This window comes from Ambystoma mexicanum, chromosome 2p, assembly GCF_040938575.1.
Source record: "Ambystoma mexicanum isolate Mex_15411 chromosome 2p, UKY_AmexF1_1, whole genome shotgun sequence".
Classification (NCBI taxonomy): Eukaryota; Metazoa; Chordata; class Amphibia; order Caudata; family Ambystomatidae; genus Ambystoma; species Ambystoma mexicanum.
The window spans coordinates 154,488,268-154,500,765 of record NC_090923.1 but is presented as its reverse complement, the minus strand read 5'-3'; the positions used below and the strand labels follow the sequence as shown (position 1 = coordinate 154,500,765).

The 12,498-nt window shown below is 45.0% G+C and overlaps 1 protein-coding gene across 1 annotated transcript in view; it reads left to right on the top strand.

Moving 5' to 3' along the window:
* Nucleotides 1–12,498, top strand: part of XPC (XPC complex subunit, DNA damage recognition and repair factor) — a 296,222-nt gene that overhangs the window by 69,053 nt on the left and 214,671 nt on the right. Inside the window, exons 5-7 of the mRNA XM_069643405.1 lie at nt 2,870–2,954; nt 10,629–10,786; nt 11,193–11,313. Coding sequence (XP_069499506.1) covers nt 2,870–2,954; nt 10,629–10,786; nt 11,193–11,313 — 364 coding nt within the window. The remainder of the gene's footprint in view (nt 1–2,869; nt 2,955–10,628; nt 10,787–11,192; nt 11,314–12,498) is intronic.

Here is a 12,498-nt window from a genome sequence, read left to right as displayed (position 1 = left end):
AGGCGATTGGTCTGTCCATCTTCTTCTTTCGTCATCAAAGTACAAATACCCTAATTGGTAATTTTGTTTCACAATTCATTATTTCTTAGCTCTACAGTGCACCTGGTACCAAGGACCTGAGCGAGGCTGCTACTTTCGAGGTTGTGATAATTTCTCAGAACTATGTGAACCCCCGCTCCTTTCCCAGACACGCCGGTGCCCCACCCACAGCCTAAATTTGTTACATTCTCTCCTGGCACCTCGCAGCACAAATCACATGAACCGATGGTGGGGGCAGCCTGTCTTTGCTCTCTGATCAGCCTTATCGATTGGCCACTTTACAGAGTTATGGCCAGGGGTCTTAGGCTGGTCAGTGTACTCAAAACGTTTGTCTTGGGCTTGGGAACCTTGGGCCGCTATAACTTAAAGATCTGGACTGCCAAAGCCCTTAAACCCTTATCCACCCCTCCTTCTCGCAGGATGGCTCTTCAAAGATCCATTCAGGCCTCTCTTGGCCTGCAGGGCACATTCCTTCTGTGTTTGGGGGGGGTGGGGGGGGGGTGGGGTGGGGGGGGGGGTGGGGTGGGGGGGGTGGGGGGGGGGGGTGGGGTGTGTGTGTGTGTTTCAAGAAATGAACCTTCTGCAGGGCTGCCGGGGCTGCGAGCAAAGAACACACGCACCCATTCTAACACTTGGGACGGGATGTAAGCGTACTGGCATAGCTATGGCACTAGACCTCCATTTCAAGATGGCGTCTAACTTCTAAAATTGAGTTTCAATACACACGTAATACTAATGCTAGAATGCACTGCATTTCCCACAATTAATCTTCTATGGATGATTCCCCCCTGCCCTCTCCATTCTCCCAGCTCCCTTACACATCTCTTTCTACAATCATCTTGCCCTAAATAACAGAGGGCCTGGGACTTTCGCCCCTGCTTCCCAACAAGAGGTTATTGGTGAAGCAACTGGCTCAATACAAAATAGAAAGTCCTGCACTGATTGGCGTAACACCAGAGTTTTATGAGAGATTATACAACGTTTCTTTTGCCAATCCTTCAACTGTACGGGTGTTATGCAGAGGGGGTGAGGTGGACCTCCGAAATGCATGAGTTCTGCAGTTATCACACTGATATGAAAGCCAGGAAAAGACGGCACCAAGTGCCAAACTTACATTCCCAATCTCTCTGTTCGGTTTTGATGTAATGGTGCAAGCGAACAGCTTTCCTAGGAGGCTAAGTGGGGCACTGCCTCTGATAGTTCATAACAACCAGATGGGATTTGTGTCGGGCCAAAACAGGTGATGGCATGAGAGAACTGATTTCAGCAATCCACCTGTGGAGGCAGACTCCAGAAACCCTTGCTGCAAACTGTGTAGATCCAGGAAAATATTTAATAGGGATAATTGGCAATTTTGGAATAGGGTACTGAAGAAATTGGGTTTTGTGGCTAACGTCATACAGACCTTCAGGGACTTCTATAGTAATCCATATCGGAATGGTGTAACCTATGCCCCGTCCAGGTCGGTTGTGTGAGATAGGGTATCCCCTTATGGAACCTCATGACTTATGAGGCTTAACCTGGCAGAAGATGGCACTTCGTGGGTGTACAAGGCTGAACTCGGAATGTTAGAACAGTGTCTAGTAATTTCTGGCTGACTGTATTTAGCATATTGTCATTATACATGGAATGTGTGGCTTGAACTGGTATAAAATGGCAGTAACTAGTCATATGAGGCTGTACTGGCATAAGAAGACTGATACTAGCCTATGGTGATTCTGCTGCGGGATTCCCCTTCTGAAGCACCTTGGCATGTTGAGGTAGCATAATAGTGTATGGTTGGAAACCAAAGAAGCCTTCTGTCCCAGTTATTGTTTTTATTAGTCTAACACTTATTTTACATTTGTGGTGTCCCTGCCTCCACTCTGGCGCTTAGGTAATTGACGTCCCTGAAGAGAACTGGTTACAGTAGAAACTGCATCTCCTGGTACAGCATGACGTCATGGCATTTTGTTGGCGTTTTATAGGTACAGGGGTTGACTGAAAGGCACCACCTGATTAAATCTTGAACTTACTATTGCAAATTGAGTTACTTGTGCAAAACCAACACACCTTATTGTGTCAAGCAATCAAACAGCCAAGAACAACAGCTAAAAAGAAAAGTGCCAATGTTTAAAAGTATGCGTAGCTCCCGTGGTGCTTGGATCTCCTTGCACAGACCTCAGTGCGGTGAGTCGGGAGAAGTACATAACCAGATATGATGCACACATACTTTGGAAAGAGGTGCAGTTCTTGCAACATACATTCTGGTGTGAGATGTCTGTGGTGTAGCACTGCAAAGGTGCTTACTTACAAGATACAGGTGAGAGCAGTAGTCGCAGGTTGACGTCTATCGAAGTGTTTTTCGAATTGATATAGATCCAGCTCTGTCACGAGGTGATGGGAAACAATAGGAGCATGGGCCCCAAACCTGACTCACATTAGCGACTACGTGCAGTAATGGCGGTGGCCTGGCTAGATGGTATTTTATTTTGCTGCTGGCACTAGTGGTTACTTGTACACCATTGCATGTTTTTTGGTGAAGGGTCTTGCTTTACCGTACGCTTGAGAACCTAAGTTCTAACAATGATCGAGTCCCTCGTTCATTGGTCACAGTAACGTTTCTTAACGGAGCATTTGTGCTTTCACCAGATACAACCGAGTAGGAACCATAGGCCTCAAAAGAGGACTATTTTACCTGTGATTGGATGAATGGTTTGTTTTATTCCAAAACTTGCACTTGTGGAAAACCGAAAATGTCTGCCAAATGACTTTATGATTGATTGTGCTATATCAGTGGACAATATTTGTAAGAACTTCTGGGGGTTTCGTTTTTTTCTGTAACTTCCAGGGAGAAAAGAAAAGCTGAGTTTGCTGCATATCTGAGGAGAATGATGAATCGCTTCAACAAAGACGTGCGAGAGGATACGCATAAGGTGAGAATGCATCGCTGACCCCGTGTTGGGGTGGGGGTACCATGCAGTATTGATATTTCTGCAAACTCCGGCGAAGTGACGAGATCCTAATATATATATATATATATTATACACACACACACACACCGCTTTGTATTTCCTGCCGAGCCCTGTGCCAAAATAGCACCCATTGTCCCTCTCTCAGCCTAGTCTCTCCCACAGACGGAAGCCACCTTACTGTATAACCTTTTTATGTGGCGCATGCTACCAGAGTGTGTGCCAATTCCTCGCAATGTGTTGCACTTACCAAATGCAATGTTTCATCCGAAATGGAAGAATCTGTGTTCCTGCCTGCTGAGATTTGAGCCTGTCACCTGCCGTGCTGATCTCAGCGCAGGGCATGACCCCCCTCCCCCCCAAAAGTCAGCTGGCAGTAGTGGAAGGGCCAGAAAGGACGGCCTTACATTGATTACTGCATGAGGAGTGCCACAACTTGCGCTTCTTGTGGGAATCTGAGTTATGGGACCTGTATGTCTTTGGGCTTTACACCGTTTATTCCCAAATGGCTCCTCAGCTTGCATGGCCCCTCGCAGTGCTGCAGTCCTCGCAGTTAAAGGGCCCATGGCAGTCAGTGGTCAGAGACTCTTCAGAGGGTAAATGCAGCATCTGGTCTTAACCTGCCCAGGCATTAACATAACCATTCTACCTCTCTTCTTGCAAATGGATTTGCTCTTTTCACTGTACATTTGGCCCATCATTCCCTGCCTAGGGGGGGTGGTGGTATGATGACATAGTGGTTTGAATGTCTACAACTAGCCTATGGCCAAGAGCCTATAGCGTGTGGATGTAACTAGGCCCCAGCTTTGCCTGGGAGCTTCACTGGCTTCCCTCGCCTAAACTCTCCTTCCAAACCCACACCCCAATGCAGCCACTCCAACCTGGTGCTGGGTGGACATTTTCTAACATGGCTGTGCCACTGTACCATGAAGTCCAAGTATGTTTCGGCTGGGACTAGGCCTGTTCTGCATATTGCGCTCCAACTGCTCAGACCCAGTAGAGCACATGGTTTTGGAGAATTTGGTACCCAAAGAAACCTAATTGTCTATAGGAAGCCCTGTGCATTACTTACGAATTGTCAAGGAAGTTCTTTCAATGGTGACTTCAAGTCTTCATAGTACAGCTGTAGAACCCAGAGACGATTTGTTAAGGCTCCGATTAACCCACATCTGGACCAACTAGAGTTTGGAAAAATTGTAGTCTAGTGTTGAATTTACGGGCTGTGCTCAAATCCTGGCTTCACTAGTAACCAATGTGTTATCCCAGGCAAATTATTTAATCCCACTGTGCCTTGGCTACTGTTAAATTGGATTTCTAAAGTCAACCCTGGGGGGGGGGGGGGGCAATAGTAGGAGGCCACCCTAGGTATGGTTAACAAGGATGCCTAAGAGTGTAGCTAAAACCAAATCAAGGTATCGTGAGAGAGCAGTCAAGCTTAATCTTAGGAGTGAGTGAGTGAGAGTGGTCTAGGGCCCCCAGTGAGGTCACACACAATAACACACAATAATTCATCTTCGAAAGTATGTATAAAAAGTTACTAATTTGGCCTTTAAGAACACATTAAGAAATTAACTAGCTGGTAGTACCACACAAAACCATGTGTCACAAATCTAGACGTTCAGCAGTAGGTTCACTTACAATGCACCAGTCAATAATAAGATACGTATTCATATGCAGTTACACTTAATAGAAGCAACACAATCACAACTCCATTTAACTTAAGAACTCCAACCCAAAGATGTATGGGGCCTTGTGCTGAAAAGTCGCAGGTTCCAAGACCTGTTTCTCCAGGGAAGGTGTTCTCTAAACGGATGCAGAGCTTGTGGTGGTGATTTGAAACAGTTCAAAACTATTTAAAAGTAGGATAGGTATTTGTCCAAAGACAGGTAAGTACTCCTCTTTTCCAGTCCCAAGGCTACTATCCCAGGGGTAGGATAATTGACCCAAGGTCAACGACCAAATGTAAGTAAAGAGGGAATTGGGAGACAAAGGGCTTTGAACCACCTAAGGCTATCCTATGGAGGATGGCGGGTGGTCAGGAACAGTTGCGCTTACTCACCACCCTGACTCTGCTTTTCCCAGGACACACAATGCAACGTCTGGTGGTCGCTGGGGCCACGATCTTCCGTCCTTTGTTGAGTAAAGGGTGCACAGGGGTCGCAGGAATGCTGCTTCTGGTCAGTTCCAACTTCGAGATGCAACTCCAGAGAATGCAGACTTTCACAGTGCAGCCCCCTAATAGACACTTCACTGGATGGAGGAAGGTGAATTCCAGCGATGGTCAGCCTTTGTAAGCAACGACAGGCGATCTTCAGGCCACAGCCACAGAAGCAGCTCCAGGACAGGTTACCTTGACGCTAAGAAGCTGACATTTCAGTAGGTCTTCGGTGAGTGGGGGCGGGGCAACTGATGGTGATACGTGGTTTTTTCCCCCCTCCCCCTTTCCTGTACCTATACCCCATTTTATTTTAGAGGATTCTCCAACATCCCAGCTCCCCATGCCACTTTTCTACACAAACTCTGGGCCGAGGAAGAGGATGACTGAGGGTAGAAAGGCTAACACTTAATATCTCATTGGACATGTCCCGCTAATCAGGTCAGCAAAGTCGGGCACTTGACTTTAATCACATACATCTGATACCCATTAGCTCAGAGGCAAGAGAGGGATGCTCAAAACCGGTCAGTTAGTGAAAGACATGAAAGGCCGGTTTGTGTCGAGGAAAGATTGAAGCCGCAACCGTGCATCTCTCAATTGCAGGTTGTGCACATGCTGATGAGACGTGAAAGAAAGTGAACCAGTGATGAACTTTTCAGTTTCTGATAAACTGTGAAGCCGGAGATACAGAGTGGTCCGGCGAAAGGAAGTAGCCCACTCGAAAGTCTCTGTGAAATGTTTGATGTCTTGTTATAAAGCGGCAAAGTGTACAAACTCTGAAATGTCCAATGGTCAAGATTAACCCCGGCAAAAGACGGAAGTGAAAAGGTGAATGCTTTAAGAGAAAGATTTCTTTGAAGTTTTGTGCTTGGGGTATGGAACTACCAAGACCAAGAGCCACTGAGGCAAATAATATAAATGGAGAGAGCAAGTGAAAGTCGAAGTGATCCTGCAGAGGTCTAGTAAAAGCCTTGCACACTCAAATGTCGTGGATGTCAGTGAAGGGTCTGAGCCTGACTGAGGGAGACCTGGAATAGGAAATTAGGGGAAGGGAACCCCTAACAAATGTGAATAAAGCTTGGGGTAGGGAACCCCTGCAAGTGCTGCGATTGCGAGTTCTGAGCCTGCCAGAGGGAGTTCTACGTTGAATCGGGTACTTTTTGGTTGAAGGGTCCGAACACGGCTGAGAGAGACCTACGTGAACTATTGATGCCTTGAGAGGTCCGAGCCCCACCGAGGGAGACCTGTGAACGTTTGTTGAACTGTGAAAGTACTTTTGAAAAGCTAGAATAATTGACTAACATGGAAGGCCAAGCGGGCCTCGACCCATGTTTTGAACTGCCTTTTTTTTGATAACCTGAGTGTGTCATCCTGTTTATGGGGGCCGCCTTACTCCGTGCTGTCCAACGTGGGAAGGAGAGCTGACTGAGACACCTTGATCCTTTATGTTGTAACACTGACTTTCTTTTGCATACACATTTCCCTTTTCACACTTTTTGTATAAGAGATAGGGCAAGCATTAGGTTTTGTCAGTATATGCCATTTTGATGTGACAAAAACTGACCAGATCTGTCTTTTCTTTATTATTTGAAGGTAGAGACTACTCCCATCATAGCTATAGGGCAGAGTAGGAGTTTTTCCAAACTCCAAGAATATAATAGACTTTTGAAACTTGTAACTCTTGTGTCAGTGTCATACTTGCCCCCATTGGGTCTTGCTTCCCCCAACTTGCTGTCAACCTGTCTAGCATAAGTCTGCCTTCTTGGAACCCAGCTCTGGAAGCGGGCCTGCAGTGCAGTGGGGTTGACGGACCCATACTCCCCGCAGATCCCCATTGCGGCAGTCATGGCGAAATCTTCATGGGGACACACGGAAACTCGCTCTCAGTGGGAACCTTGTGGTGTGGGAGTACTGGGTGACCTCATTTCTGAACAAGAGCTCATGACATTCACTGACCTCAGCGAGTCAACGGGCCTGCCCACAGGCCAGTTCTTGCTCCACAGAGCAGTAACACAGGCCCTGAAGAAAAGATGGCCAGAGGCCACCAACCAATTCATAGAGAATGAAACCATCAAATCATTGCTGGACTCTGCAGAAGGAGGTCACGAAACCTCCAGAATATACGAAGCCCTATTGCAGGGCACAACAAAAAATGAACTAAAATGCAAACGTAAATGGGAGTGCGAATTGGGCCTTGAATTTGAGGACAGAGCATGGGAGAAAATAACCCATTACCATAAAAAAAATTCTAGAAATGCCCGTCTCCAACTCATACAACTGTACATTACCAACAGGGCCTACCTCACGCCTGACGCCATATCTAAGTTCAAAGGAGCTACAACCCAGACATGTCCCAAATGCCACGAGTCAAAGGCAGGAATGACCCACATGTTTTGGAGCTGCCCCTTGGTCCAGAGGTTCTGGGCCCAGGTGAAAGAGAGGGTGGCGACGGCTGAGATTGAGGTGGGAATCCACGAGCCGGCAGCTTGCATATTGGGGAGATACAAGCGTAGCAGCAAGAATAAGCCCCTAAATAGACTTATTGATTTGATATACATTACAGCTAAGAGGCGCATAGCCATGAGTTGGAAGAGCGCAAGGGGTCCAAGCGAGGCCCTTTGGTGGGATGACCACAGAAGATGGAGAGCCGCGGAGACGGCAGCTTGGGAAACAGCAATTCAGGTACAAAAACTGGACTCCAGTGCATACCTACTCCGTTGGGTAGCGCTGACGGTACCACTACTCCGCCCAGTGGCGCTGGACAGCGCCTCAAACAGTTCCGGAAGGCCCGCACGTGAGCCTATGGAAAACTGAGGACGGTACTGTGGTCTCGGAGGGAGCGGGGTGGGGTGGGTGGGTTGGGAACGTTAAGGCATGTTGTTGTTGTTTTATACATACCGCATTGTCTAACCAATGTGGCGTTTGTGTTACTTTTTGTTGAAAAACCAATAAAGAAATTAATTTTTTTTTTTTAAAAAAAAAGTCTGCCTTAGGTTGTACTTACCTTTTTACATTGCTGGTAGCTCCTTTAAAAAGTATATAGGGTTTACTTACCTTGAGTTAGCTGTTTGCCATACTAAAATAAGTTAGATATTGCTTACCTCAGTATATTACAGCATTAGGTTTTACCTGCCTAGAATAGCTGTGTGCCATTCTTAAAAAGTGTTCTTTAGGTGTAGCCGACCTTGGTCTGCCTGGTACAATCCTAAATTAGTGTGAAGAGTTCTTGATGATTTTAGGCTGTGTTCCACTGAGCTGAAAAGCAACTGTAATTGTATATTACACCAAAAAAGGTCTTATTCACCTTGTTTAACTGTGTTATCCTAAAATAGTTAGAGGTATATACTGTTCCTTAAATCTGTGTTCCACTATTCAGAAAAGTATCCTGGTAACCGGGTTGGTTTATTATGTGATTTCATTGCAGAGTGAGTGTCGCTGCATAACTGACAGGGTCTACTTGACTTACTGTAAAGTAATCTAAAAGTAACGTATTAGTTTTACTCCCCATGAATATGTGTGACCTATACTAAATGTGTATGACACGGTCCGACTTCCCTAGAATTACTGTTGGGTATTCTGAAGAAGGTTTATGCTTCGGTCTGTGTACCTTCAAACATTGTGTTGTGTTTTGTGTTTTTATAATGTGCGTTTGACTCTATGACCAGTACTTGTGCCCAAGACTTAACTTTGCCTACTTGTATTTAAAATAAACCTTTATTTGTTATAATACTTCTGGTGTGTTTCCATTGAATCCTTGGTTATACTACAGGTTCTATGTACTTTCCTACAGCCATCTCTCCCTCCTGAGTCTGGCTGCTCTGTCTACGCTACCATATACTTTGGTGGTACAGCCTTATACTAAGAGTGGAGACTTGTACTGTCTCAGTTGAATGGTTTTGCTAAGCCCTTAGTTGGACTTCAGAAAAACTGTCCCGACACATGGTGCATGCCTTTATGGACCAGGCCTTTGTTTGTTGTCTATTTGTTGTCTAGCTATGTTGCTACCGTCCCTGTTCACAAGCAAGTACAAAAAGGAGATCTATTTCCTGGTACATAATTCTATTTGCCCTTTCTGATTTGTGATGTAAAGTGATGTGGTTGTGTATAGAACAATTTATAACCTTTTGTCTGCCTCTTTTCTCCTGTACTCAAGAGCATCACCACAAACCGTGTTACTGCAAACAAAAACTAGAAAGTCCAGTTGTGAAATGCATCTGCATCAGGGGGGACACTTTCAAAAGGGGGAGGCCTGGTGCAGATTAACCTTTTGCTTCAGGGTTAATCCAGTCCTAAAGAACTGCCAGGCATTAGGCAAATTAGAGAGCCCTTCTTAGATTGTATCCAAAGGGATAGGGTTGTAGTTTGTACAGTTCATTATGTTCATGTCTATTTCACCTCGGTCATCTCATCCTTGGTCTTCCACCCTGAACCACATGTTTCCTCTGCTGAGGAGACTGCATAATCCTGTAAATTTGAGGACAAGGAAACTTCCTCAAATCAAAACACTTCAGGACTACAGGTAATCTTTTTGTCACTTATGGGTTTGAGCCCCTGGCAACGAAATAGCTAGGGCGACCTTAGCTAGATGGTAGCTGAGAGGTATCCCAGCGCCTTGAAGACTTGTTGCATACACCACCTCATTAAAGCAGGATTGAGGGCCTTTCATGTCCATAATGCAGCAACTTGAGCCACAAAGAAACACTTGTGAGCATTCTTCTTTGAATGCTTCCTCCACTCGAAGTCCAAGGGGTCTGTGCAACCTGGTCAGCGTGTGATATCACTCTTCCCAGGGCATAGATCTATTTAAAATGTTTCCCAACCAGTTTCAAGAGGAGGCTGAGCAGGCCGATTGAGAAAGGAAAATGTGCATTTGTGGTGATGCCAGTTCACCCTCCTTCACAATACCTCACACCAGCCTGTGTAAGCATATGCCATCATCCAGGTTTGACTTGGTTTAGGGGGAACATCTTTTTGGCATGGGGTGAGAGTTGTAATTTATTTGTATAGGGGTGGCTCAGTGGGCATGAGCATGTGTCATGTGGAGCCTATAGTAGGGCTTTAAGGTACCAGGACATTGTTCTAAACACTTCCAAGTCCTGAATGGCTCTGCAGGCAGATCACAACGAGTCTGTGAATGATGGAGAGCAATTAAGAGAACTGCAATCACTTTTTTCTTTGTTTGCTGTCATTGTCTTCTTCACAGCTTTATGTCCGCCAGTGTTTACATGTTAACTTCTGTCCTATGTACAACTTTAGATTGTTGTTTATTTTTTGTGATGTGGTTTCACAATTCGAGCAAGCAGTAGTAGAAAACATACTCGTTGTGATGCACTATATTTGAATGTTCTACTTCTTAGGCCACGTGTAAACTTTTTCATTGACAAGAGTGTATTCTGCCATGATTTCAGAATTCTTGGGTGACTCTTGTCCATGTGAGTAATAAGATGGCAGTAGCTGATGTGTGGTCTTATCCCCTCATGCAGGTCCACTTACTGTGCTTGATGGCGAATGGTTTTCACCGTAACCGGGTGTGTAATCAGCCGGATCTCCAAGCCGTAGCTTTGTCGATTATCCCTGACAATTATACGAAGCAAGCACCCGCTCGTGTAGATCTTCTCTTCTTATCCAACCTAGTGAAGTGGTAAGAATGATCATTATCCCCCTCATGTGAGTAGAGTGGGTTAGACAATCTGTGCTCCAGCTTTGGGGGAGCATGGTTCTCTAGTGGGTGACCTCTTGAAGTAAATGAGTACTCGTTCAGGTCACTGAGGTGCAATGCTTAAACAACATTTCGAGAGTAATTTAGAACCTGTATGTTTGATTCACGGCTAAAACGGAAGCATACTGTTTTAATAGTCTTTCTTTTGTTCCCTTGATCATAGAATACTGTTGCTTCTGTGTACTTGTTGGTATGCTACATTTGCTCTCAGAAGTCAGAATTGTGTCCTTGCCAGCTGGAGTCATAGAAAATATATATCTTTTTACTAGAAACCACTTGTTCTGACAAATCATAAACAAGATTGCAAATACATGTCCTTTGTTTCTAGGTTCATTGCAAAATTTACCCTCGCTCCTGAGCTGCCAACGGAAGACCGGGAACCCCTGCAAACGACCTTGGAAAGAAGGTTTGGCATCTTCTGTGCCAGAGACGAGCAAGAAATGGTCCACGTGGGTATTTATTGCTTGATAACTTGGCTTCACACTGGAGCAATATATAGATCCATAAATGAAGAAGACCTGGGTTCTGAATTGAGTCTGACTGCTGTCTCCTGGCGGGCTCCTTTCCCCTCTCAAACACATTCCCATCTGGTAGGGAGATTTCTCCACTGCTGTTCAGGGAGTGGTGTGAAGAGACTTCTCTTGGGTGGGAAAACGGGGTGTCCACTCTAGAATGGTAACTGGTCAGTCCAACTTCATTCTTAGATGGGATGGTCTACCCAAAAGTCAATGAATACCATACATATACACCACACGCAATATTCTCTAAAATACTTAGCATTGCATTATGATAACCACAGACACTTACAAGCAGCTTTACAGATAAAGGGTGTATCAGCCACTTCTACTCCCTATAAATAGGCAAATACTCTCTAAAAATAAAAATGCCCAAACAAAAAAATAGGAAAGGCACAGGGAGGACTTAGTGCCCCCGATTTCACGTAGGAAGAACGTACTAATATTAAAGCCTGATCGGAAGAAGTAAACCTCTGTCTTTTAATGTGCGTGAATAACTAGGGACAAAGAAATGGCTATTACAAAAACATTTCAAGTTAAAACGGATTTTACTCACTTAGAAAATACTCACATTGGGAATCAGATTTACATTTTTACTCCACAAAAAAATCATTTCACTCTACTTTAAAAAACTAGGGAGTAAAATACTTCCAAATATCGGGCACTGCTTACAGGCATTACATCACAGTTCAGCAGTATCTAAGAATCCAGTAAAGTGGTAAGCCATTAACGTGCCCACGGTATTAGTAGAGCATATGTTCACCCCAGAGGAGTATCTTGCTGCGATTAGCAGATAACAGATGTTTGTTAACTAACTTAATGGTACTCATTTTATCATCCTCAGAAGGGTGAACTGCTGAGTGGACCTGCTGTGATTCGAACCTGTGACCATGAGGCCCCTGTAGTGGATCCATTCGCTCACTGAGCAAGAGGCATTGCTTCTCGAGTACTGAACCTATAGGAGTCCTACAAAAATATGAATAAAGGGGTTAAAATATAGAAGGTAGGCGGCCATTAGGGCTAATACAATATGCAGTAAAATTAGAATTGCACTAGTGGGCCTAATTACGACCCAGTTCAGCTTTTGAAATAAGTTGAATGTAACAACTCGACTAGTGG